At 42.2% G+C, this 26179-nt stretch overlaps 1 protein-coding gene across 6 annotated transcripts in view; it reads left to right on the top strand.

Moving 5' to 3' along the window:
- Positions 1 to 26179, top strand: part of MECOM (MDS1 and EVI1 complex locus) — a 567302-nt gene that overhangs the window by 496466 nt on the left and 44657 nt on the right. For 2 of the 6 annotated variants that reach the window (XM_003794648.3, XM_003794651.3), the window contains exons 1-4: positions 2962 to 3036; positions 5424 to 5558; positions 17193 to 17295; positions 20584 to 20800. In XM_003794648.3, the coding sequence (XP_003794696.1) occupies positions 3034 to 3036; positions 5424 to 5558; positions 17193 to 17295; positions 20584 to 20800 (458 nt within the window). In that variant the 5' untranslated portion in view covers positions 2962 to 3033. Of the gene's footprint in view, positions 1 to 1582; positions 2589 to 2961; positions 3037 to 5423; positions 5559 to 17192; positions 17296 to 20583; positions 20801 to 26179 lie in introns of those variants that run through there. The other 4 variants (XM_003794650.3, XM_003794647.3, XM_003794649.3 and 1 more) reach the window with 3 other exon arrangements.

Here is a 26179-nt window from a genome sequence, read left to right as displayed (position 1 = left end):
CCTTCCGCGAAATTTAGCTAGGACCTGCCAACGATCCCACGCGACCTTTTGTTTATCACGGACGTTTCCTCCTTTTCAAAGCAGCTTTGCAAAGGGCAGCGACGTGGGGGCTGCACGGCCAGGCGGAGCTGGGGCGCCGAGCTCTCACACCCCCAGATCAGGCCGCACTGTCTGGAGCAATCGGTTTCCCAGATTACTTGTATTTAATACACAATGCATCATAAAACAAATCCCTCAACCTGACAGGAAGAAAATAGAACAGCTCATACTCAGCCGGTCCAATTTATGGCTAAATTAAAAAAAAAAAAGGAAAAAAAAAAAAAGCTCCGACAATGGGCAAGTCGAGGAAGGGCAGGAAATCAATGGCAGCAAACCCGGGGCTCTTCAAGGTTCTCAAGCGCTGGACTCTATGGGAATATCTGCGCAGCATTAGGGTATTTACAAAGGATTTTTCCTGTCCTACCTTCCATTGCTGTGCGATTTTCCCTCAAACAATGGCCATTATCTGAAGTAACAGTTCAATGTCACAGATAACAGGCCACCGAAACGAATTAGTCACCACCTCTTGTCATTTTCTCTACCCCCAACCCTCCCTTTTGTTACTATTCTTGTTTTTAAGTCAGCGTTGGGGGGAAATATAATTCTACTAAGTTTACACGTTTATTTGCACTTGGAGAAAACAAAAAGTGGGTGGCATTTGTCTCGCCCGGCTGGAAGATAAAGTTTAGCCGCAACTCCCGCCCTCTCCCTCGCCAGGGTCCCCGGACCCGCTTGCTTTGCTTTACTCTCCATTGTGGAGCCGGGACTTGGGAGTTGGCCTATTTGTTTTTATGAATGGAGGCTTGTGATAAATAAGCATTTATTTCCACTTAACCAGTGGGATTTGCTAAATCTTCCAAGGTCGGCTCTAAGTAAATCTGAGGACCCTTTTATTTTGCCAGGCATTCTCTGGGTTCTTTCTTAAGACCAAAGTCCTTTCTGCGATGAAATACATTTTAGAAAGTTATTCAACATAGCGTAGTTACTGATCACTAAAAGCAACATTTATGATGTTAAAAATTAAAAATAATCTGAGTTGTCAAATTGCTTATTCCATTTGGGGTGTTCTTGGTGTCTTAATTAACGTATCAAAGAAAACGGCAAAAAAAAAAAAAAAACCCGCCCTAGACAGTTGTCAATCTCTCTCTAAGCCCATAACAGGCTACTGGGGTGGGTTATATGCAATGTTTCAGATTTTAAAATTTCTTCTTCTAAGATAAAGAAAAATTTTGCATGCCCTTCTGCTGATCTAATTATAAAGACGTAGAGAATAAATTAGGGCGCAAGTTTTAATTTAAAACAATTTTTTTAAAGATGCTTAGCAGAAAACTGGAAGTGTGTATGTCAACTTTTGGCTCTTGAGGCTGCTGTTTTCTGAAATTTTCTAAACTAATTGTGTTTAGTCTGAGCCAGCGTCGCTCTACCCGGAGCCTCATCCTCGCCCCTCCAGCGCCCGCCCCTCCTCCCCCCCAGGCTGCCGGAGCACACACCCTCACACCCCTGAAAGCCTCCCCACCCCCTCACACACTCGCACACTCGCACACACTCACACACTCACACACTCACACGGTGCTCTCAGGACACCGAAAACAGAGGATATTTCCCTGGGGAAAGAAATCCTGCCCGGAGAGGTCTCCCCATTGGTTGTTTACCCGGAGAAATCTACATGTTTAAGGGGGATGGTGCATCCATAATCAGTCTGTCCCTATAGGACTTGAGTCTTGGCGACCTTTTTGTGACCTCTCCCGCCGGAGGAGGCTGCTGTCACTTTAAAAATTTACTGAAAGAGGAGCCGGTCTGGCTTCCGATCACTCCGGGCGGCGGGAGATAGCTCCCTTTCTCCCTCGCCCCGGGTCCTTTCTGGATGGCCGAGCAGATCCTCTTTAAAGGGACAGTTCATGAAATAGAGACCCGGCGGCTGCGCCCGGAGTCGCCAGAGGGGACCAGCCGGCCAGGGGCCGGGGCCGGCGGCCGGCCGGCTGCGGAGGACCGAGAGGGGCAGGGAGCCCCGCGCGTCCCCGTCCTCGCCTCCTCCCTCCACCTCTCGGCCGCGCGTCCCCCGGAGCTGGGAGACTGGGAAGAAGTTTTAGTGGGTTTCAGATAACTTTCATTACACCTCGGGCTGATAAGGGCAGGGAAAGTGAGAAAAGAGGGAGGCGATGCGAACCGGAGGAGCAGCTCTGAGCTCATTTAGGAAGGGGGGGGGGAGCCCAAACACAGCGACCCGGGGCGCCCCGACGAGAGAAGACTGCGTTTCTGGGTCTAAAAAACACGGTGCTGGCGGACAATAAATCTGAAACGCGTGGTCGGGGAGCAGATCCAGGGACAGCGAGTTGTCAGAGACCCATTTGGAAATCGACACGCCAGGCTTTTCCTTTTTTTTTTTTACCCCCCCCCCCCCCCCCCCAACATCTCGAAATGTTGCTCGTGATCGTTTGAAAGGATTTTCGTGCAGAAGCTCCGGGGGGCTGCTGATTGTTTTGTTTAGTTTAATTCTTCTGTGACTGTGATTGCCTTGTATTGCCGAGTTGAGGCCATAGAAATCAAAGGTAAGAGAACTTCTCACTTAAAAAAACAAAACAAAAACCCCCCAACTCTTGGCGATGCGAAAGAGCGTCACTCGGGACGGTTCCCGCCGCGGCGCCCCGGGGCCCGGCCGCACCCCGCGCGCGCAGCCCGGGCCCCCTGCGCGCCGCCCCGAGCCGGGTCCTCCGCGGAGCGGCGCACGGCGCACAGTCCGGGGCGGTCCGGCCCGGGTGGGTCTCGCTGCCGGCTGCCGGCCTCCTCTCCTTTCTCTTCCTTCCCCTCCCTCCGTGTGCCTGTCGGTCGGTTTCGGGGACGCAGAGGTGGGGTTGCCAAAATCTGAATTCCTGGCACCGGCCACGCGACTTTGGAGCGGCTTTCGGCCGAGTTCCACCTTGCCAAGTAACAGCCCTGGCTGTCCAACATCGTGAGCTGCTACGCGAGAAAGTCACATTCGGACCCTTTGGCGAGATGGTGGAGATTTTTTTTTTTCCTTTTGCTGTTAGTTTTTTGAAAGGGCCTTTCTCTAAAGTCCACCTAAAAGCAATTTTTTTTTTTAAAGCTATCTTTGGAGCTTGACAGCTTTTAAAAACACAGGAGCCTGTTAGATGAAATGACGGAAGATGTGTTCTTAACTGTTTCAGTCGCGATTTCCGAGCCGATTAAGACATTTGGGAGACAAATGCTGGGCTACTAGCAAATCAAAAGTGAATAATTCACCCAGGGGGCGAATGTTTCTGGAGAAAGCTAAGCTTTTGTCTTGGGGCAAGAACACTGAAAGAAAGTTAATAATGGTGAAATCTTTTGAATAATCAAGTAACAGCTTTTGTGAAAAGACATTCTTTGGAAACGAACCTTTAAAAAATTAACTTCGCTGTTGACAGTGGCAAGGGCAATAATGTTAACGCGGAATAACATTACACCTAGGATTTTTATGTGCAGTCCATGTAATACTTAATTCCCTGCGCCCGCAGAAGGGAGTGCTTCAGAGCTAGGGGATAGATGCTTCTCGACTTTGAAATTAACAAGTTTTCCACGTCTTTCTGCAAATATGAAGTGGAACTGGTGTTGCATTTCACTGGCGTCACCCTATTTCCTTTATTAAATATTTCTCTGGTGTGTCAGGAGAAGAGCCTTTTTCTTTTCTTTTCTTTTTTAAATTTGTTTGCTTGTCAAAAAAAAACAAAACTAACAAATGATCAACCAAAGTCAAACAAACCAAAAAAACAAATAAAACCCAACAACCCCAATTTTTACTATTTTAGAAGTGCATTGCTATTGTTATTTATCTGCCCTTTCCACTATCTGGGAGGGGGCAATCTCGAGTTGCCATTGAGTTGTTCAGGACTGAGAGTTGAAGAAACATCTTAAAGTTTGTTATAAGTAAGGAATTGTTAAAATGTGCCTTTCTTATTAAAAAGGGTATTTAAGTGTAGACTCTTTCGTTGTTAATATGAAGAGATGTCCTTGGAAAAGAAGCGTCTGAGGGGTGTGTGCACGTTTGGTGTTCAGCAATATTATCCCTGTCTTCTGTTTGGAGATTCTTCTTTTATAAATTGTGGGAGGACTTACTGCCCTTCCATAGCCTCATGGCCAAAGGCTTATTCACAGTGGCTCTCCACCAGAGCCTGCGAGCACTGAGTTCTTGAAGTTTATGGTGAGTTAATGGCTTGAGTCGGCCATTGGCTTATTACCTGAATTCTATGCAGAATTGCCTTTGGTCTAATTTCTCAACAGTTTAGATTTAACTTTTATGCAGGTACAGACACAGCAGAGTTCCGTAGGGGTTATTTAATTCGTTAATTTTTGTTCTAGTCAATATTGTTTAGTCTTTGATAGGAAACTTCCTCAAGTTTGTATTAACTGACATAACATCAACCTTTGCAGTTATTTACATCAGGCCATCAACTCTGCAGCTTTTAATATTAAGATGTATTGCTATTAGTGAATCAGAAGAGCTGGGGCTCAGAACACAAAATCTTAAAAGTGGAAGGTTCTCATTTCATTTTTTGTTTAATAAATGAGTGATGACCAGTATTTGGGATAGGCCAAATGTAAAGCCTCATAAAAAATAACAATACAAAGGCAGACATAAGGATGGCAGTATGTTACAGAATTTTAAACTTATTTTGTACTTGTTCTCCAGAAGCCACTTTTGTTATTTTGCTCCCTAAATGTAATGATGAAGCATTGCCATGTGTTAGCTGAAAGCTTAGGCTGCTATACTTGGCATGAGCACGTCTCAATTGATTATTTTCGTTTTTTTTTTTTTTCTCTAGTTTGGTCAGAAGCATCTATGAGAAAAATCTTATTATCTCCTTCCATTAAGTGTGTAATTTAATTGTTTCCTGGTGAAGAAATGCTAACTAAGGACAGGAGTTAATAATATCTAGGTTAAAGTTTTTAAATTGAATTAAAGTACAAAAATGTAAAGCAAAAACAAAAACACCCTTAACATAACAAGATTACCCAAACCTAAAATATTGACTATTTAGTTTAGAATTAGTGTGTTACTATTTGCTGGCCAATGTTATGTTTTGTAAAAATCACACTGGATAAAATTAAGTCAGTAACACTCATTCAGGCATAATGAGGAAATGAGCATTTTTGAAACCCATTAATTCGTTTTTGTAGTAAGTTAAAATCCTTTTATTTCTTTTAAGAAGGCAGTGCGTTGTCATTTCCAAGATAACTTCTTATTACTTCCCCTTTATTAAAACGCCTGCTCTATGACTTATTATTCTTTTAAGGATTCAAAGGAAGAATGTACATTTCAGTGAAATAGTTTCAAGCAATTATTTTAATCCTTTTAATTAACAGACTGATAAGGCAAGTGATTGTTTTCATCTTCTTCCTTCCAGATCTTAGACGAGTTTTGCAATGTGAAGTTCTGCATAGATGCCAGTCAGCCAGATGTAGGAAGCTGGCTCAAGTACATCAGGTTCGCTGGCTGTTATGATCAGCACAACCTTGTTGCCTGCCAGATAAATGATCAGGTATGTTGTAAAGATTTTCTTGTCTGTCTTTGAGAGCACTAAAGTATCAGTGAAGCCTGAAGAATAAAAATAACAGTTGAGCTGCAGTAGACCCTGGTGGCCTGTTTGTTGATGGGGAAAGGTAACGCACAGATACAAGTAAGATGCAGAACAGTCTTGTCAGCACTGCTTTCTCTGAGTACTTTCCCACTTTGCAGTCGTATCCATAAATGCTCCCGTTTTTTATGGTGTGATTGAGTGATTAGGAACTGAATACTTATTTATTTTTCACTGTTGTTTATGTTTTTCTTTATCATCCCAGTAGGTACATTCATAGCAAGTATTGAGCTAAACAAGAATATCCTGTGAATTTTTTGCAAAAATTGGAAGTGATATACTTGAAATGTTATATATGTTTAATTTGAAATGGTGGGTAGATATATATATATGAGATAGCAGGGTGCACTTACCTGATTATGCTTTTATATTGATTTGCCTAGTTTTAAAGGAGAACACTTACTTTTGGATTAATTAAAATAGACTCCTTTTTTTGCATATGTGAACAAGTTTAAAAATAACACTACTTGAAATTGCTTTGTGACATGATGGAGGACTATGCAGTGAGGTTGACTTTAATAACAATAACTCTGAAGTAAAGATCATGAAAATATCATGAAACATATTTTGCACTTAATAAAATTAGGTTATGAATCTTATAACTTAATATGACAATACCTAAAATAACAAGAAGTTCAGCCTGTTAATTTTTGTTTTATAAACATTGTTGGGTTAGAATTTAATTATGTTATAATCATTTATTTCTTTTAACCCAATGGTTTCCTAAATCAACTATGTTTCAAAGACCATATTGAAATGGTTTCTTGGCAAATCTACTATGAAATCACCACCAAGAAAAAGAAAAGTTTAAATTAGATGTTTCCAATTGAAAGCTGTTAAATAAAGCTAGCGTCATATGGTCTAAGACTTTATTTCAATCATCGTTATGAGATTATTCTTTGGCATTTTACCAGCTACCAGATAATTTTTACTAGCTAAACTGCATAAGAGGTAGTAAATTGTAAAATTAGGTTTAAATGGGAATCATTTAAAAATCTTCAGCGTATATCAAAAATAATAAACCAATCAATTGTTTTTTTCTTTTTGCCGTAAGAAAGCAAGAGGCATTATTGACCAAGAAAACATTATTAAATTAGCTATTGATTGTGAGCCGAAAATATCACACATCTGTTCCATGAATTATTGTCACCACCAACTGCAGACATCTTTTGAGCACCTACTGTTTGTAGATGTGGGAAATACATAGGTATTATAAGTGAATAAGTTGTTCATATTATACTTCCTTAAAAAGAAACTGGAGAACCTCAAAGGATAGCTGTGAAAGGAAATAAAATAATCAGACCATAATAATTATTTGCCATATATATTTACTGACAGTACCAGCTATTTCCTTAGGTAGATAAAAACTGTTGTAGAATCAGAGAAAAGGCGATTTAAGAATGGGACTTGAAGTCAACCCAAGTTCACGTGTACCTATTTTTTTATTTAATATGGAGGCATCTAATGTTTTATAATAAATATACTTTTGTCATGGGGAATCTTGATTTTATTTAAAGAGGGAAACTATTTTGCTCTTCCTTGCTGTGAATTAGGTTACTCATTAGAGTAGACATTTATGATTTTACTGTAGTTACTATTGAAATAATACTGTAAAATGCATTGTTTTTTAAGTGAAAATATGCTGGTTTTATGCCTTGATGAATGGCATATTTGCTTATTTCACTTAACTAAAGAACCAGGGGAAATAATCAGGAAAAAACATATAAGGCAAATATTAGACATGTGCTTATCTTTTTTTAAGTATTCATTTTAAACTTCTGTATTATGCTGCCAGAGATCTAACATGGTAACCGAGTGCATATCAAATATCGTAATTGTGAAATTAGTATTACATGGTCAGGTAAGTAACAAGGAAGGAAGGCCAGAAGGAAAAGTCAGGTTTGTGTGTGCACCCAGTTGACAAGACAAAGCGATGAGACCCCCAAATAGTCTATTATAAGGCACCATGGTCATCTGTGAGCTCAGATACCTATTCTGAAAGCTAATTAAGAATGGCAATTGTAGACAACTTCGAAATGTGGTTGTTGGCCTGGGTGCAGTGATGAAACGCTGACTGCAGAGATTGCCCAGGTCTGTTTCCTCGCTCTCCTTTCCATTTTCCAAATGGTGAATAAGCACAACTCATCGAATAGTGGACACTCCCATTGTGTGAGAAATTATTTAATATTCAGACAGAAAGAGCAACAGTGGATTCGGCGTAATTATCGAAGATTAGCAACCTCAGTGCAAACGTCCTGCTTTCTAAGAAAGTGTAAGGAGTGTCACTTTATTGCTTGGATGCTGAGACAGAGCTCCAGTTTATAACAAGACAGGTCTACATTGTAGATGCTAAAAAAGGAAGAATTTCAGCTGATGCTTTCAGCTGCGGTGTGGTCACGGTGCTAATTAGGTCATCTAACAGAAAAGGATAAAAATTACCAAGAACAAAACAAGAGTGCATGCATTATAGTTGACTGTTGCAATGCTACTTGTTTTTAAAAATTCTAATGTTAAAGATCATGTTTAACTAATTTGGATCAGTTTTATAATGATGTGGATGAGGGCTATAAAAGAAAATAAAACTGCTTGCTAAGATGCTAATCCACTTTGATAGGAGTGGGACAGTCAAGTGTGTGTTGGATAAAACTCACGTTTGATTTGTTTGGCGGTGAAGTCTTTAGACATAGTGTGGACTTTGGTTTTTAAGTAACATTAATAAAGGATATAATCTATTTTATAAAATACAAAATAAAAACAAAGCTCCCCCCGTTAACATTTGCCAATACCTTTCTACCAGGATTTTATATCAGGGGACATACCTGAGTGTAAATTTTTTGGTAGATCTCTGTGAGTTATTTTATTTCGGATTTTTTTTTTTTCAGACTAGAATGAGTTTTGTGGCAGCTTTTTTTCTTGTCAATGCTGCCTAGAAAAAGGCTCGAGTTTTGTGATTTTAGACTTCTCTTTCATTGCATGCCTTTGGAATTATTGCAGTGATGTTTTTGGAGATAGAAATTCTGCAAATACAGCCATCTCTGCTAAACCATAATTTCTGAGTAGCTGCGGCTTCTGACTGATATCCTTATTTCCTCCTGAAAAAATTGTATTAGCTGTAGTAATTTATCTTTACAGAAGGCCACACCAAAGACAAGAGGCAATTGAGACCACAGTCACACCTAAGTCATAAAAGAGTAGATTCATGAAAAACACCAAAGTCTCTTTATTCGTGGCAACCTAATTATTTTCTTCTCATTCCTTAAAGATTTTCTAGAATGCTGCGTAACTCTACTGCTGTGGGGCAGCATTTAGTGGAAATTTTTACTGAGACAGACAATGCTCAAGTATTGTGCTATTTTAGCAGCCTGGAGTTGTCCTCCGTGGCTTTCAGGAGTCAGAGCTGGTCCTGAGAAGCAGAGCAGGGCAGGAGCCAAGGCAGGGAGGTGACTGAGGACAGCTCTGTCCAGACTGGGTCCACAGGAGGACCAGGCGTACAGAGAGGACATGGAGACAGTTTTTAATTTTCCAGAGGTTTCATTTAAATCTGGGAGCACCTATGAGTTCAATGTCAAGTAGACCGAACATCTAGATTATTTGCTAATTATTTTTTAATGTGGATATTTTGATAGCCTTTGTTTTAAAGTAGAGAAAGTCTGGAAGAGAGCCTTCTTCTGCAAAACATTCTGATGGGTGGAGATAGCACATTTGTTTAGATTTGGTCTCACCTGCTCTGACCCCTCCCCCAACCTTTGATAAGACCCCTGCTATCCCCACATTACTATACTCTTCACCTGGGTCAAAAATAAGGCTACCCAGAGACCTGGTGCACCTCAGACAATGGCAGTGCTCATCTTTGAACATGTCACAAGTTGGGGTACTTGGGGACCCAACAGTTTCCTGTCACTCTTTCTTTGTGATGAGATCAGACCGGTTCTGATCAGGGCACGTGGAGAGGCCACTAGGGCACAGTTCACGTGAGTTGTCTTTTTAGATTTAAACTTGACCTGCCCTTCCACTGATGATAATCAGAATAATCTGGGATCATGCGGGTGGGTAAAATTCTACATATGTATGTGTATATGTCTTCTGTATCATAGAAGGGAGCACAATTTCAAACACCTGGCCTGCCCTAACATGGCCTGTGAGTAAAATAAAGTTCTCAGAAACCTAAAACATTATTAATCTTGTCATGGACACGAGGTGATAAGTCCTTTCATTTTTAAGTAGGCCCTTGACAGCTGGTATTTAGTGAGGAGAATAAGAGAAGTATGCTGTTCACTCTGAACAGAAAGAAATGTGTCGATAAGAGATTATCAAATGCCTGATGTGTATTTTGAAGAAATGAGATGCAAGGGAATGAGGCCCCTTGGAGAATACGAGGCGGAACCCCCTCGAGGGCTCTTCCACTCCCGCGCGGCCAGTGAACAGCGGGGACTGGCCGTGTTTGCAGTTGGGGCAGCATTGTTCTCCTGTGTGCCTTACCTTATAAAGTTTTAACTGCTTCCAGGACGATCATGGCTGATTTAGCAGGCCCGTTTTCACCCTCCGTAGGACCACGTGAATGATTCTGTCAGACTGCTGTGACACAGAGCATATTATTATTGTAAGCTTATTATGGGCTCAATTATTAAGTTATTTTCTTTGGATTTTACTGAGAAAAAAATAGGCTTTCCTGCTTCATTCAATTAGTACAATTTGTGCAAAAAAGCAGGGCAGGTGGGTCAGCTGTGCATGAAGCAAAGATGGGATTTGTCAGCGTCTTCACACTTCTTAATCATGCTTGCGTCCACATCAGGTAATTTGTTCATTTGCTCCTCCTTTACGAGGATTTCTGTTCACATTTTGTAGGACTTCTTTTGATGTTAAAATTATTATTGGCTTTGGGCATTTTCTTTGCTTTGCTTTTAAGTCAAGTTCCACTTTTATACCAAAGTTATGCTCTGCTGTTTTAAGATGAATGCCAGCTGGCCAAACCCAGAGCCCTGCTTTGTGGACGGAGCCTAAGCTAACTGTGGGGAGATGCTGTCTGGCTGATAAGTGACTTCCTTCACCTGAAAATGAAGCTGTCTCAGACGCAGTGGCCACTTGGCATTTACATCATAAAATGCACAGCACCGCCCCTCCCCAGTGAAGTTTTCCTTAGGCCATAATGCCAGGGCAACACTGACATAACACACACCAGCATTTTTAGTAAGATTCACAGACTATACAGGTTGAAAGACAGGGTGACCGCAGGTGGTAAGTGAGTGTTTTAAGTAACTATTGTTTGCATGGACATTATCACCTTTCATTCAGAAGGATCTCAAAGCATCCCACCCATGGTAGATTGCAGCTATTTGTGGGATGTCATAAGCGGCCCCACAGGCCATCCAGAAGGGGAATGTTTTTGTCAAGGACACAAGAAAAGCCTCCAGCTCAGTAAAAAGTCTAAACATGACCTTTAGCTTCCTCACAGTGCAATGATGGAACTCTTCCCAAATGTTGGGAGACCATTCAGAATGACCGTCAGAGAGTTTTCATAGAATCGGATGCAGTGGTCACCTTAAGATCTGTGTGTGGAGAACCTGAGAGGCTATTTGCAGAGACTGCGTGAAGACCCACAGGCTGGCACACTGCGGGCTCTGCTGCCGTAACAAGTGACCCGTCACGGCCCCATTCATGCGAATTAGAACGTCAGTCAATTCTCTCTGTTTTGTTTCATTCCATAAATATACTTGGTTTTCTTCCTCATGTTATGAACAGAGAGGTAGAGGTGTGGAGAAGAAAAAATTTCCCTTCCAATAATATCCTGATTTTTCACTTTGGCAGTGGATATAGCAAGCCAGTCCCTTACCTTCCTCATTTAATATTTTCTTGTCTTTAGACTGTGATTCTATAGACAAATTCGGGATACGTTTTTCTTTGGAGAGAATCAGGATGATTTGCCTTGATGCTGCTTTGTCGTGAAAAAGCTTCCACTGGGGTGGACAAATTTAAGTTCTGCCACGAGCTTCTGTCCGCTGAAGATACTCTCCTTTCCCTCTAACAAATTAGGCTCCGAGTGTCTAGTAGGGTCCTCCCTCCAGAGCCCAGAGACAGTCCTGAGTTAGGGCGTCCCACCCTCTGCCCGCCCTGTGTTCCTGTCTGGGCTTTCAGCAGGCTCTCTGCAGCACCAGCGCCCGCAGACACGTTCATGTCAAATGCTGGCTTTGTCAGATGTGCAAATGGTTACCTGGCCCGCTCCTGCCCACCTTCCAATTGTTAAAGTTCCGTTCAGCATGTCCTAGTCTTCTGAGTATTAAATTGAAGGACTCAAGCCAAATGCTGGGTGCTGAAAAGGGAGAAATCAACTGTCAACTTCAAAGTGAAAAGACAGCAATAGTCTGGAAAAGTTGTCTCTCAGTACAGATTTTTCAGGGAGTACATTGCTCTATTATTTCAATTATTACAACTTCCTGAATAGGTTGAAGGTCATTCATAATTCACACTTCTGCCATTTTTAGACATGCCAAATGCAGGCTATTAAGCACAGATAAAACTTCCAGTGCTCAACCAGGAAAAATAAACGGGGATTCATAACAATGAGGCCTTGTTCATCCCTTAAAAGTAAATGATGTGTTTTCTTTCCTCCTCGTTTTCTCCCTTCTATGTAGGATTTTTCTTATGTAGGTACAAACGTAATACTTTAAATTGATCCAAGCATAGTAAACTCGAGAGCAAGGCTGGTCTGACAGATGTGGGGGTTTTCTGTTCTGTGGGACAATAAAGGTGAGCCGACAGTACTGCCATTTATAGATAGAAATGGTAACATCATCAATTTGATAGAGGATTTGGTTGAGCACAGGCCTTGCCACTATAGAACAGAGTTTGACGGAAGGTCTTCTGTGGCCTGTTAACCTTTACATCCGAGGCTGAGGACGTCTGTGCTTCTTAGATCTTCCTCCAGGGTTTCACCACCACAGAAGGAGAATTACAGTGATGCGTCATCAATGCCAATTAATTCTAATGCTAACGATCGTGTAATATAAAGTTTACATAGCACGATTGATATAACAGTGTATAATTACATGTAACTTGTGTGACGGATGATTAGAATTAATAGTATATCATCAAACAGTCTCTTATATTATTTATGAGTACATATATAAAATACGAGATTGCTTATTTTTTTTGTGTATTTTAAAATTTCCCCCGAACATACACATTGCCACATTTATATATCACATATAAAACATATGATATAGCCAAGCTCATATATATGTATATATAACATTACATGAAAATGTACATTTTAGAGTTCTAAAATTTGCTAAATCAATTCCATATCCCCACCGCCTTTCATACCTAGCTTAGCCTTGTGAGTGTTATTAACTGAATGAATATTCTCTCTGCATTTGGAACTGATTTCAGAGCTTGATTAAAACAAATGAAATATAGTGATAATGTTTAAAGTATTTGATTCCTATATACATACATAATACTTATGCCTTAAATGGTGAATTTAATCAATAAGGAAGTGAACAATTTTGGAATTTCCAGTTTTACTTTCAACTACACGAATGACTTAGGATTTTAAAAAGTTTAGAAATTTCACTCATGTGCTATTTTAACACATTTGAAAAATAAAGACTATATTAAAACATTATCTGTAAATACTTGCCTTTATAAACTGAGGTGTGAAGAAAGCCACATGCAATATTGTACGCACAAATAGAGACATACAGCTTCCCATAAAAATAAAGAATCCAGCAAGACGCTTGGAAGACTAAAGATTTAATATGATAAAAACTGGAGCTTCAGCATCCATGAGTGCTCCCAACCTGTTTCTACATTCTGATGTTAGCTGCCCCGTGGAGGAGTCTGGAGGAGTAACACAGTTCTGAAATATTTACTATCACTTTTATTAAAACACAGAATTTTCATACACTCCTATTTCCTTACCCTGTAACCTGCTGTTCCTCTCATCTTGGAGGAAGAATTGGGAATTGAGTTTTCCTTCCAATGGAACATTCTGAGAAAGAGACAGACAGTTAACCACCCTTTGGTATCAATTCAAACTTTTTTTAAGTGCTTGAGATTTCTGAGCCTCTCTTTATATTTTTGATCACAAAATTTTGGACCAGGACATTTGTATTTCTGATGAAGATAGTGTTTTCCATCACCCTCTGCCCCTGCCCTCCTCGTGGGAAAGGGGTCCTGTTAATTTTTTTGTGGAACTCAACAGAGTCATTGACTCCCCTTTATTTGTCTTCCACCCCCAAATCAGTAAGGTTGTATTAATAGTGTCTCTGCTTCTGGTACATATCTCAGGTGGAATATAATTCAGGGGACTGCAGTAGAGCTGAGATTTCAGCATACACTGACTTTAGAGACATGACTGTATTTTTATAAGCACGGTCAGGCATACTTTACAAATTTGTGAGAATATCTCCATAAATCACTTCCATTCTTTGTTGCATTTTTATTTGCTGAAAGATCTGTTTTATGACATGAATCACATTTTCTGAAAGGCTTGATTTCTCCAAGATTACATTCCATCATTTCCCCCACATAATTGTTTTGAGACAACAAATTGCCATTTTGTTTTTGTTTAAATTACTCCTGTCAATTTTCAGTGTCTGCTGGTGCATTATTTTTGTTAGAAAGTAGACTCAGTGTATGTGTAGACGTCTCTGGGTTCAAGTATTAAAATTAGGCGTTGGGCCGTTGTGATTAGAAGAGGCAAACACGAAAGGGCCTCTAAGATCCCAAGGGATGAAAGACAGAGAGAGAGAGAGAGAGAGAGAGAGAGAGAGGGAGAGAGAGAGAGGGACCTCAGACCAAGTGGTGGAAGCACCTTAGGAAAGGCCCAGGTTGGTATGGGTGTGGCGGCTGGGCCGGGAGGCACATTCTTACTGCTATGTGGGGAAGCGTGCCCAGAATCTGCCCTCATTACGTCTGGAGCTTGCCAGTTCTTTTCAAACCTCAGTTTCATGAGCACCATAAAAATTCACTTAAAATCGAAAAGAACACCCTGAAGTCAAGATCCACTCTGCTTTGCCTTTCATGGCTTGGAACACCACCTTTTACCTCTAGTCAACAAAGCCAACATCAACACTCTTCCTGTTTTTTATTTTTTATGCTCTCAATATTCTTCAAATGACTATCTGGACACTTAAACAGGGAAATCGCAGCAGTGATCTATGTCCTGCAAAGAGAATTGTCTTTGTAACACACAGTTAAAGTGTATCAATCATTTTCTTTTGTTTCTTGGACTGTTCACATTGGATTGAGTAAATCTAAAATGGGATTTTAAAAGACATGATTAATAGTGGACTGCAAAGAAATCACGGTATCATAACACTTCTTACAATGGCCTGGCCCTGCGTCCAGCGGCGTTCCTCAGAGCAGACAGTTGCCCCGTTTTCTGTCTCACAGTGCATTGTCTCTTTAACCTCACTATTTCCGAGAAGCCACCGAAAAGTTCTAATATGTCACAATTCAAATGTCAACATGTTGCTGGAAAGGAAGCTAATAAGTTAAACCTTTGAAAGATGCCAAAAAAAGAGGTGATTCAAACTGTTGAGAGAAGTCCATTGTTTTCTAAGGGGAAGTAGAACTTCAGCGTAGAACGGGGGACTGACTTATAAGTATTTAACTGGAAGGATTAGGGGGAGAAGCAAACTCACACGTAATTATTTAAAAAAAAATTAGTAACTTTTTGAGCAGAACCGCTTCTCTCAGGGAACCTCTAAAGAAGAGAAAATGTAAAGGTTACGGTTAATACGATTCAGACTGAAAATTTACTGTCTTTTATAGAAACAGCCTGTAACAGACAGTAATTTTCCTAAGGTCGTCTGCATTCTCCCTATAGATAGAAAGAAAGAACCTTAGCTTATAACATAGCATCATTTTATATACGGCATTATTTTCTAGAAGCCAGTGTCAGGCAGTGACATGACTGTTGAATGAAAAAAAAAATTATTTTATTTTGACAGGAAAGAAACTAAGCAGAAAACACCCCTCGTTGAGTTATTTTTCAAATTTAGCACAATTTTGTACTCTGGTGTTTTTCTAGAAAAATAAACAATTGGGCTTTAGAGCCACCTACTGGAATAAAGAGGGACGCACTTACTGTTTAAAGCCCTTAGCTTTTCAAAAGATAAATAGATAAAGAAACTGTGAGTCTTTCCGCGGGTCTCCTAAGACGTTGGTCTACTGGTCTCTCTCAGTTTGAAACGCCAAGTGGTCCAGCAAGGAGCTAGTTTACCAGCAGTATCTTCTACGAATATGTTCTTAGAATATGGCGGTTTTGGGGTTTTTTTTTGGTTTTGGTTGTGCGTGTGTGTGTCTCAGCCAGATATTTAGAATCTTGAGGTTTTTGACTTAGTGAGGTTGAAATTCTGTTTATGGACGTTTTTACTTGGCAAGAGGATTGGGAGTAAAGACTCTCATTGAAAATGCTGAAAAGAGAAAAGAAGGTACCGGGCCAAGGGATCATCTTCTGCTCCTAGTACCTGGAGCTCCGCAAAGCTACCGTGGCAGAATGGACTTTGTCTCTTTTTCACTGGTTACTTGTATGACTTCTTTCTTTCTTCTAAAACCTCTATCTAGTTATGGAATTGTTGTTTAATACACAATCTTAGGATAAAATGGAAACTAAGAACCCACATCTTAAATATTTTCATGCTTAAAAGATTTTATAAAATCTAGGGGTGTTTCCCGCATGTAATAGTGAAGAAACACTGGAGCCTGGACACGTAAATGGGGCAGTGTCCTGCCCAAGTCACGGAGCTGCTTTGGGGAAAGTCAGCAGCTCCCAGGAATTTCAGGCCAGGGTTCTCCACACCTGCCCCACTGCTTTTCCATCAGTCATTAACAGACTTATTAAACCCTTCCTCTCCTCACCCACTTTGCTAAAAAGCAAGGAGAGTAAGCACACCCCTGCCACCCCAAGAAATGAATCAATAGCAGGCATTGTGCCTGCTTTAAAGGAGTGAGAATCAGAAGCCTGGCATGGGCAGGGCCTGGGTGTGGGAGATGGAACCCTGACTGGCAAGAGATGGATTAAGTTACCAGAACAGAATCCTCCCCTTTGCTGTCATGGTCTTTGATGCCATGGTCTTCCACCCATGACCTTTGAAATACCTGTTGGAAAGATGCTACTTTTGCAAACTTGCTTCTGGGGGCAGGCTCCAGCTCTCGGGGCTGCTGCCCCGTAACAGGACAGCACTCAGCTCTGTGAGTGTGTGGGTTACAGGAGCTTCCCCGGCTTGGAGAAGGGAAAGTTCTTTGGTAAATGCCACACAAAGTGTAGGTGACCCAGTGAGCCTTGCCCTAAGAAACTTTGACTTGCGAAGTCAGATTTGGAGATTTGTGAGCGGGCTGGAGTCATGGCTTCCCCTTGTCACCAGAGGTCTCATTTTCAGTATATGAAACAGGAAGCCACACTTTGTTTGCTACAGAATAAGAATGGAAAGGCACCTGTGTTCAGGCATGAGGACACGGGCAGACATCTCTGTTGCTATTCACTGTGCCCTCTCTTTTCTGATCCAGCTCCCCGTCTCTTTTTTGTCTTTAAAGATATTCTATAGGGTTGTAACAGACGTCGCACCAGGAGAGGAGCTTCTGCTTTTCATGAAGAGTGAAGATTACCCTCATGAGACGATGGCGCCGGACATCCACGGTCAGTGCCGCCCCCGCCGCCTCACTGCCCCATTCGGCCACTGCAAGGCAGCCACGGAAGGGCCACTGTGTCCCGTGTCTGCTGGTCTCTAGCTGTCCCACGTCAATTTTAGCAAATTCCTCCTTCTGGAGCAGCTGTTTTGTTGGTTCAATGTCTGGCTAATATTCTCGGGAAGCCAAAGTAAGCAGAGGCCTTCCCTGGTGCGGAGGTCTTAATCTTTGTAATCGTCACTATTTGAACCGGACCCTCACCCAGCTCAGCCTTTTGTCAGTATCTGAGACTATGGGCAGGAACCTTCCACTATAGGAGAATCATTCCAGGGAGCTTGGTTTTGAGCTTCTCCAAACCTAGGGGATGTTTCCCACATGCAATGTTCTATTACTAGGAAAAGAGCTTCTGTGACCTTAAAATCTTAGGCAGCATGATCACAGGGTTGGGATTGGGGACATTGGGAGAAAACTATAGCTGAGGGAGTTTTAGAGGCAGAGGCCTGTTCTAAATCACAACAAGAGGGATCTAAAAAAAAATCCTGATTAGTAGTGATGTGTGTTCAGTCGGATGCAGAGAAAGCTGCTTGTGTTGACGGGCGTTGAGATGAAAGGTTAATATTATTTTTCTCTCCCCATTTCTCTTCCTAATATAATGTGATTCAGTTCAACATAATCTAGTGTTTCCTTCAGAGGGCTTTGTATTGAGGGGTCACTGGGAACAGTTACTACTCCCAACCTGTCAGAGAGGTGGGTCCTGTCCCCATCCATCCCAGACAGAGAAGCTGGGCACAGGGAGCTTCCAGCACAGGGTCCCCTGTGGCCTGGGGCTCTTCCCCTGGGCGCTCTCTTCCTTTGGCTGGGCTGCATTCTGCCTCTCTGGAGGTGACAGTGTTATATTCAGAGGGAAACTTTTGGTATTCATTTCCCTCTTAGAAACTCTGCTGTGCATGCGGCTTTAGAAACCTGGAGTCTGCACTTGACCGGCTGGGTGGAGTCTGGGCCTGCAGGAGGAGTCTGCCCAGGAGGAAAGGGCTCTTGGGTGCAGGAAGTGTTTAGATGGTGAAATGTGATCTGGACTTTTTTTGGGGGGGGAATGAGTCTTTCATCTGTAAATGTTAGATCTAAAAAGGCTTTCACACAATTATTTTTTGAAATATAGATGATTAGCTTACCACCCCCAAAGGCCTACACTGAAGCGATGTTTTTCCTTGAGGTCTGCTGTTAACGGTCACCCTCCTGCTCGACACTCTTCACCCGTGAATTGTCCCTTTTCAGCTTTCACATGCACATCTCTACATAGGTCACATATGTGACCTGTAATGCTTGTAATGTTTGAATTACTACTTCTGGTTTATACTGGTGGGGTTTAACTTAGGGAAGAGCTGGTAATTCACGTGCATAGCACCCCGATATTCCAGATATGAGGTGCCCTCCATGTACCTACTGTCCCGCTCAGTCTTTTTGCACATAGATCGGACTGGTGGGGAAGAAATTCTATCCATTTTAAAGATAGGGAAACTGAGGCTGAGTAAACTGACAGACTACATGCCCATAAGTGACAGTGTCTGTAATACTGAGGCCTTTTACTGCTCTTCTGTGAATGTGTGGGTGGTTACAGACTGCAGGTGGCCTCTCCCATCACTGCTTGATGTCATCAAGAATCCCGTCCTCAGCACGAGATGATTTTTTTTTTAGAATACTGCCCTCTTCCTTAACCTCCACATCTGAAGATCACCGACTGTTGTGACCACATGGCAGGTTTTTGCCTTTCTGGCCCTGCGGCTGCTAGTTTAGTTTAAACTAACTAGCATCTTCTCTGGGTTCCAGCTGTGTCCGTTTCACTTCTCCACTTGGCTTGACACTGCAGCTGGGAAAATGATTTTAAAAACAAAGTTGAAAATATGTCCCTGCTTTCCAACTTTCCATGGCTTTTTGCTCCCTTCTTAACATGGCTCTAAAAAGCCCCCACGACCAGCAGAGTCTCTGACTGCAATTTGTTCCCCCCCACGTGCACCCCACAGACCTGCCAGGCGCACTACGACCTCCCCTTTCCATGAACTGTCATTCTCCTGCCATTCCCGCTGCCCGGAACCCGCCCGTCCCAGCCCACCTGGCTGATTCTCACTCCTTACCAAGACTTTCTGAACCTCTTCCCCTCAGATCAGGAGGAGCAGGCAGGTCCCCTGTGGTCCGTCAGGCCCTGCAGCTGCCTCTGTCCTGAAGTCTGTCACGGTCTGTTCCTTCACACAGCTTATGTGTCTGTGCCCTACTGGGAGGCCTAGCATCTGGTTAGAGGCTAGACTGTCTCCCCAGAAACATTCGGTCCGTGAACGGTGGGACAGCACCATTTTCATCTGTGGTGGGTCTGTTGACAGGGCTGTGTCCAAGCATTGGCTTGGGGTTTCCTGCACCGTGAGCTGTTTTCGGGATTGTCCCTGTCACTGCTTCTGTGTGTCTGTGTGATCTGCGCAGGGCAGCCTCCTGTGTGGGCTGAAGGTGCTGAAATAGAAAGGCAGAAACCGCACAGCCCACCTGACACTCGTGACCATTGTCTCTAGACTGCACCACTGCCGTTTACTTACCCCATTTACAAGAAGTGCAAATCATTGATGTGTCTGCTGTTTAACAAAGTAGGCCGGTTGGCACTGACCCTTGGGTAGCAGGAATTAGCCTAGAAGTGCTCAAAACCCCCTGTGTCCCATTACTGGTGATGCTGGATGTTAAAGAACTTCCACATTTACTGCTGTTAACCCGGCGTACACGTGGCTGAGACAAGGACTCTGTGTCCCTGTGTCTTCAGGTGACGTGGCAGTGGCATAACAAGAAGGGTAAGGAACAGAGGTGAGTTTGAACCCTGACACAACCACGTAGCTCCCTGGCTGATTACGGTTCTTAACTTCTCTGAATCACACACTCTCATCTGAGAATTAGGATAGAAACAGGATCTGCAGCTCAGTATCATGAGGTGTCAGGGAATGTCGGTGATCCTTGTGCAGGACTGAGGAGAATAGATGCTGCTGGGTGCGCGGTGAGCCTCACTGTTAGTGCCCTCTGAGCACAGAAGGCCCCGTCATGGAGTTGGCTTCCCTCACAGTATCCACAGTGATGGCTGTGTTACTGTTCCAGCCACTGTCCTGAGCTCTTCACGTACCTTATTTCTAATCCACATTAAAATTTACACAGCAGAAATAACAATCAAATGATGCCTGTTAAGTCTCGTACAGTTCAGCAAGGCAGGCTGGTGTGCCGTGGCACCTACCACCGCCCAATCCTGGTAACACCTGTGCTGTCTTCACAGAAGAACGGCAATATCGCTGCGAGGACTGTGACCAGCTCTTCGAATCCAAGGCTGAGCTAGCGGATCACCAGAAGTTCCCGTGTGGCACCACTCACTCGGCGTTCTCCGTGGTGGAAGAGGACTTTCAGCAGAAACTGGAGAGTGAGAGCGATCTCCAGGAGATACACGCAGTCCAGGAGTGTAAGGAATGCGACCAAGTGTTTCCTGATTTGCAAAGGTTAGAAATGGCACGTCGTACCACATACCTGTGTATCTGCTTGTGATGTTCAATTGATTTTTGAGAATTTATACAGGTGAGAAATTTGCAATGGCATCAAACTGAACAAATGAGCTAGTGACATGTTGAGAGACTATTTTTCCTGGGAAATTCTCATCTTGCAAAATACTGACAGTGAAATTAGAATCAGTTGTTTTGATGTCAGGTAGAAAATAATGTGCTATGTCATTATTTAGGTAGTGTTATAGAGAGCTAAAGGCTTACCTTTATACTAAATTATGATTTAGAAAAAATTAAGTGTTGGGCCAAAAAGGATGCCACTTAGAGCAATCATGTGCTAAGAAATAGTAAATCTACCTATAGAAAAAATAAAGATAATAAAAAAAGAGACCACCTATAGTTGGCTAAAAAAAAGACTAGAGTCCAGGCACAGTGGCTCCTACCTATAATCCGAGCTCTCTGGGAGGCCGTGGCAAGTGGATCACCTGAGCTTAGGAGTTCAAGACCAGCCTGAGCGACAATGAGACCTCATCTCTAAAAATAGCCAGCCGTTGTGGTCCGTGCTTATAGTCCTAGCTACCAGGGAGGCTGAAGCTAGAGGATCACTTGAGCCCAAGAGTTTGAGGTTGTTGTGAACTATGATATCATGGCACTCTATCCAGGGGTGACAGAGTGAAACTATATCTTAAAAAAAAAAAAGAAAGAAAGACTTGAATGGTACTTACTTGATGAAATAATGATATTTTGATAGAACAGCATAACTCATAGATTTCATTTCAACAGTTTGTCTAAACTGGGTGTCCTCAAACTATGGCCTGTGGACACATGAGGCCCGCCTAGGACATGCATCTGGCCCACTGGGTGTTTCTGTCACCACTGCCTGTCCTGCTTAGCAGCCGACTTGTCCCGGAGCCCGCAGTCCAGCCCTCCAACGGTCTGAAGGACAGAGAACTGGCCCCTTGTTTAAAAAGTTTGAGGAACCCTGGTCTAAACTGGGCATATATAAAAGAATAGGAGAAGCATGTTTGATTTCCTACAGTGTTGAATTTACTAAAGGAAAAAGATAAAGATGATGAGCTAAATGAAAATCGTATTTCAGTGACCATATTAACTTTTCATAGCCTTTTGAATTCAATTCAATAACTTTAATTTCTATTACAGAAAACAACAACACTGGCACCTACCCTTTGAAAAGTGTATTAATTATGCTACAAAATGGTCTTTAAAGTCACATAAGCAGCTAATGGGTTGTTTTTTCCTACCTAATGATTTTTGTCTTGGGCCACAAATAAGTTCAATAATTGTATTCATCACTTTGCTTTTTTTTTTTTTATTAGATCATAATTGTGTACATTAATTCTCTCATAGGATACAGTGTGTTACTTCTATATGCAGTTTGGAAAACTCTCATCCAGGTGGCCAACATAGCCATCATGTCTTTTTCATAATTGTTATGCTAAGACATTTATATTCAACCTTTAGACAAATTCACCTGTACCCAAATAGAATAAACTATAGGCATGATCCCCACAATATCATTCTCTTCACCCATCCTCCCCCTCTCCTCCCCCCTCCCCTCCCTCCTCTTCTAGCTATCTTAGGAAAGCTACAATCCAAATTACTTTGCTTTTAAATCTGGAAATGATCTTTGGAGCTGGTCATCGCGGTTTCCAGCAAATGTAGATAGCTTTGCTGTATTTAGAGGGCACAGCGGTGTCCCGCTGGCCCTGCAGGGATCTGGTCTCTGTCCCCACTTCCTTCAGTTCCCCGTTCTGTCCCCATCCCTTTCCTCCTCTCCTCACTCCCGTCTGTGACCCTGCATCCTTCTCCTCTGGGAAGGCCTCTTTTAGGAAAGGCTTTCACATGAAAGTTCATTCACGTTAAGGCCTAAGTGACTAACAGGGCATTAAGGATGACCTATTACTTGAGGAAACTGAGTCAAAAGAACAAATCTCTGTCTTTGAAAATTTTGCTATTGGAGAGAAAACACTGGGGGAGGAGGAGGGCTTTGCCATTTAATATAGGTCTGCATATTTATGTTTGGTAAAATGTGGATTTGTAATAAAAACGTGTCACAGCATGTCTCCTAAATATAACTGTTCCCAAATTTAAAAAAAAAATGAAACCAATCAATACCGATGGCTAGGCAGAAGTAAGTATCTCTGATGTCAGAAACGAAGTGTATGTACTTCTGTTTTGTTATCAAGAACGACAGACAGCATTACGGAGCAAAAATCGACAGATTAAACACTACAATGTAATTCTTTCTCCCTCCTGGACCTGTAAGGTGCAGCCGCATTTCTTAGGTGGAGAAGGCTTCTTAATCTGCTTCCCGTAGTGTTAAGCCTGAGTCCTTTCCACTTAATGCTGAAACAGTCAGATTAGTTGATTCAGTCAAACATTCAGTGGAAAACAGTAAGGGAGCCTAACGACCTGGACCTGGTGCATTCTCGAAACTTATTTTTTGGTGCCCAGTCGGTCCAGTAAAGCATGTCACCAACCAGGTAGACGTCAGAGCTGCACTGGTTACTTTGGTTGCAAATTATTTAATTTAGCCATATGTGGAACCTGTGTTTTCTGAATATTTTCCATTTCATTGAATAGTATATTGTTTCTTTATATTTTAAACAATGAAAATTTCCTTTCTCAACATGGTAAATTCTCCTGTTCTGTATCTTACATGTAAAATCTTGAGAAAAGAGTGCAACAAAGGAGCAAGAAATAAATAAAGTTTAACACGCAAATAATAGAAACAGCCAGAAATCACACAGGAGGCTAAGCAAAGCTCTATACATTGAGATAAAATTGTATGAAAAATGAATTCTTGCTAATGACTAACTGGATCACCTCTGTTTTTGAAAGCAATACTATTTGCTTTTGTGGGAATGACTTACTGTTTTTTCTTTTTATCACTGATTATCTGAAAGGCGATAATACCTTGGAACAATATGGATCTTCTGCTAGATTAGGAGAAGCAAAGACAGGGAAATTTCCCTTACTTAATCTTTTTCCCCTTAAGTGCCTGGTGCTCATAGTCTATCCTTGGAATGAGAGGAGGGAATAAGCCCCACCAAATCGGTCAGTATTTCCTTGCTGGGCTTCAGGCTTCATGATTTGATCTGCAGCTTATAGGAATATGTTATGAAGTGGCCTGCCTTCACGGCCGCCAGGGTCAGAGGTGAGAACGGCAGCCGGGCCCTGGGTCTGGAGGATGCCCCGACTCACCTCAGGGCCAGTGAGGTTGAGCTCTGTCTTAACCCTGCTGTTAACATTGTAATGTCCGTATCAAACCGAGGATTGCAAACGGTAGATAAAGAGCTTTCTCGTGACTGCACACACCTTTACTCTCTTGGCACCTTTGGTTCAGGGAGATATCGTCACCCGCGCTCAGATACAAGAGCACTTCCAAGGTGGCCGCTCACAGGGCAGGAAGAACAGGTGCGGTGCCAGGGTGAACAGTGCCGTGGGGGGCGCCGGGGAGGGAGGAGTGCGGCAGAGGTATTTCCAGTGTGCCGAGATAGGAGAAGGGTCACCTCACTTTCTCACAGACACTCTGCTTACGTAGTCTGCACACCCCTGGGTAAGTATGCTGCTGGGTGCACGAAGGTCTTGGTTATATTGAACTTTAGAGTATTTTTTCCACAGGGAAATAAACATAGATGACGAAAAGCACTTACATGCATGGGAGTTAGTTTTTTAAAGTAATTTTTTACTATGAAAAGTTTTAAATATACTCGAAACTAGACAGGATGGCATGAGAGAGCCCACACATTCGGCTTCAGTAATTAACACATGAGACCAGTTCTATCTCTACTGTATGTGTTTCGGATTATCTGAAGCAAATCCTGACATTCTGTCATCTTATGAACAGTTCAGTATCTGTCTGTAGAAAGCAGTGACAATCTAAAAACATAAATTCAGGACCACATTTAAAAAGATGATCTGTTAATGTTATCAGATATTCAGTTAGAGTTCAGATTTCCTCGGTTATCTCAAATTTTAGAATATTTTGCTTGAATTCAGATCAAAGTAAAGTTTATACATAGCAACTAGTTGATTAGCCTCTTATGTTTGTTTCCTGAAGGTTCCATGGCTCCTGACGGGGCTCAGGCCTGTAATCCCAGCACCTTGGGAGGCTGATGTGGGCGGATGACTTGAGCTCAGGAGTTCAAGACCAGCCTGAGTGAAGGGAAACCTGTCTTTACTAAAAATAGAAAAACTAGGGCATGGTGGCAGGTGCCTGTAATCCCAGCTACTTGGGAGGCTGAGGCAGGAGGATCGCTTGAGCCCAGGAGTTTGAGGTTGCTGTGAGCTGTGATGTCACAGTATTCTACCTAGGGGGACAGAGTGAGACTGTCTCAAAATTTAAAAAAAAAAAAAGGTTCCTGCAGAGTCAGTCTGTTAGCTGGTTCTCTCTCCCTCTCTCTTTTCTATTATTCATAGAAAAATATAGAAGAAACTGAGTTGTTTCCTATAGTGTTTCCTCCAGTCTGGATTCTGCTATTTATATCCTGGACATGGTGTTTTAATTTCTTTCTCCAAGATCCCTTCTACTTCCTGTAACTCATTGTCACACCCCACGCCTTGGTTGGGATCTGCCTTCACGGTTTTAGCAAGAATCCTTCCTCAGTGGTGTCATGCATTTCCTGGAGAAGGCCCATCATGGATCCCCTGAACTTGTTAGCTCAGTAGCAGCTGCAAGTGTGTGGCCGGTTCAACTCTGTCATTCTGTTGTTCATTATTAGGATTAATTCTGAATAGAGAAACTGCCCCACATTTACAACTTGGTTACTCTGACGTGCAGTGGATGGGAAAAGCCAGGCATGTGTACCGAAAGTTTTTTCCTTATTTACTGGTTTTCTGGATAATGGTTTGGCTTCCCAGCGTCCTCTGAGGGTGGCCAGTGAGGCTCTGAATGTCACTGTTGTTCACAGACTGTCCGTTTTTCTGATGCTCAACTTGCCCCGCCTTTGGACAGAGGCGTTTCTTCAGGTTGGCGCTCTAGTCTTTTGACCTCAGCTACAACTTTCTTGGTTTTCACCGTAAGGGGATGGTCTTGTTTCATCCTGTGAATTTCATGCGTCTGATCTGACATAGGCTGTTTCTCCAAGGAGCTCTGGTTACTCTACGTGTGGGTGTTATCCTTCTGTGCTATGTGTGGTATTTATTCAATAAAAATATCGAAGACATCTTCTATTACTTCTATCATCTATGTAATATGTACACACATTTATTCATTTACTTCCATATTTATTTATGGGCATATTTGTATCTATACAGATGAACACACACACATATCTGTACATCAGTCCATCCGTCTATCCATCTATTCCAGGGTCTCATTAGGAAACTGCTTCTTCCTTTTTTTTTTTTTTTTTT

The sequence above is a fragment of the Otolemur garnettii genome, unplaced genomic scaffold (assembly GCF_000181295.1).
Source record: "Otolemur garnettii isolate 467f Iridium unplaced genomic scaffold, OtoGar3 scaffold00084, whole genome shotgun sequence".
Lineage (NCBI taxonomy): Eukaryota > Metazoa > Chordata > Mammalia > Primates > Galagidae > Otolemur > Otolemur garnettii.
Note: the sequence above shows the minus strand (reverse complement) of the source record. Positions and strands in the feature narration are given on the sequence as shown.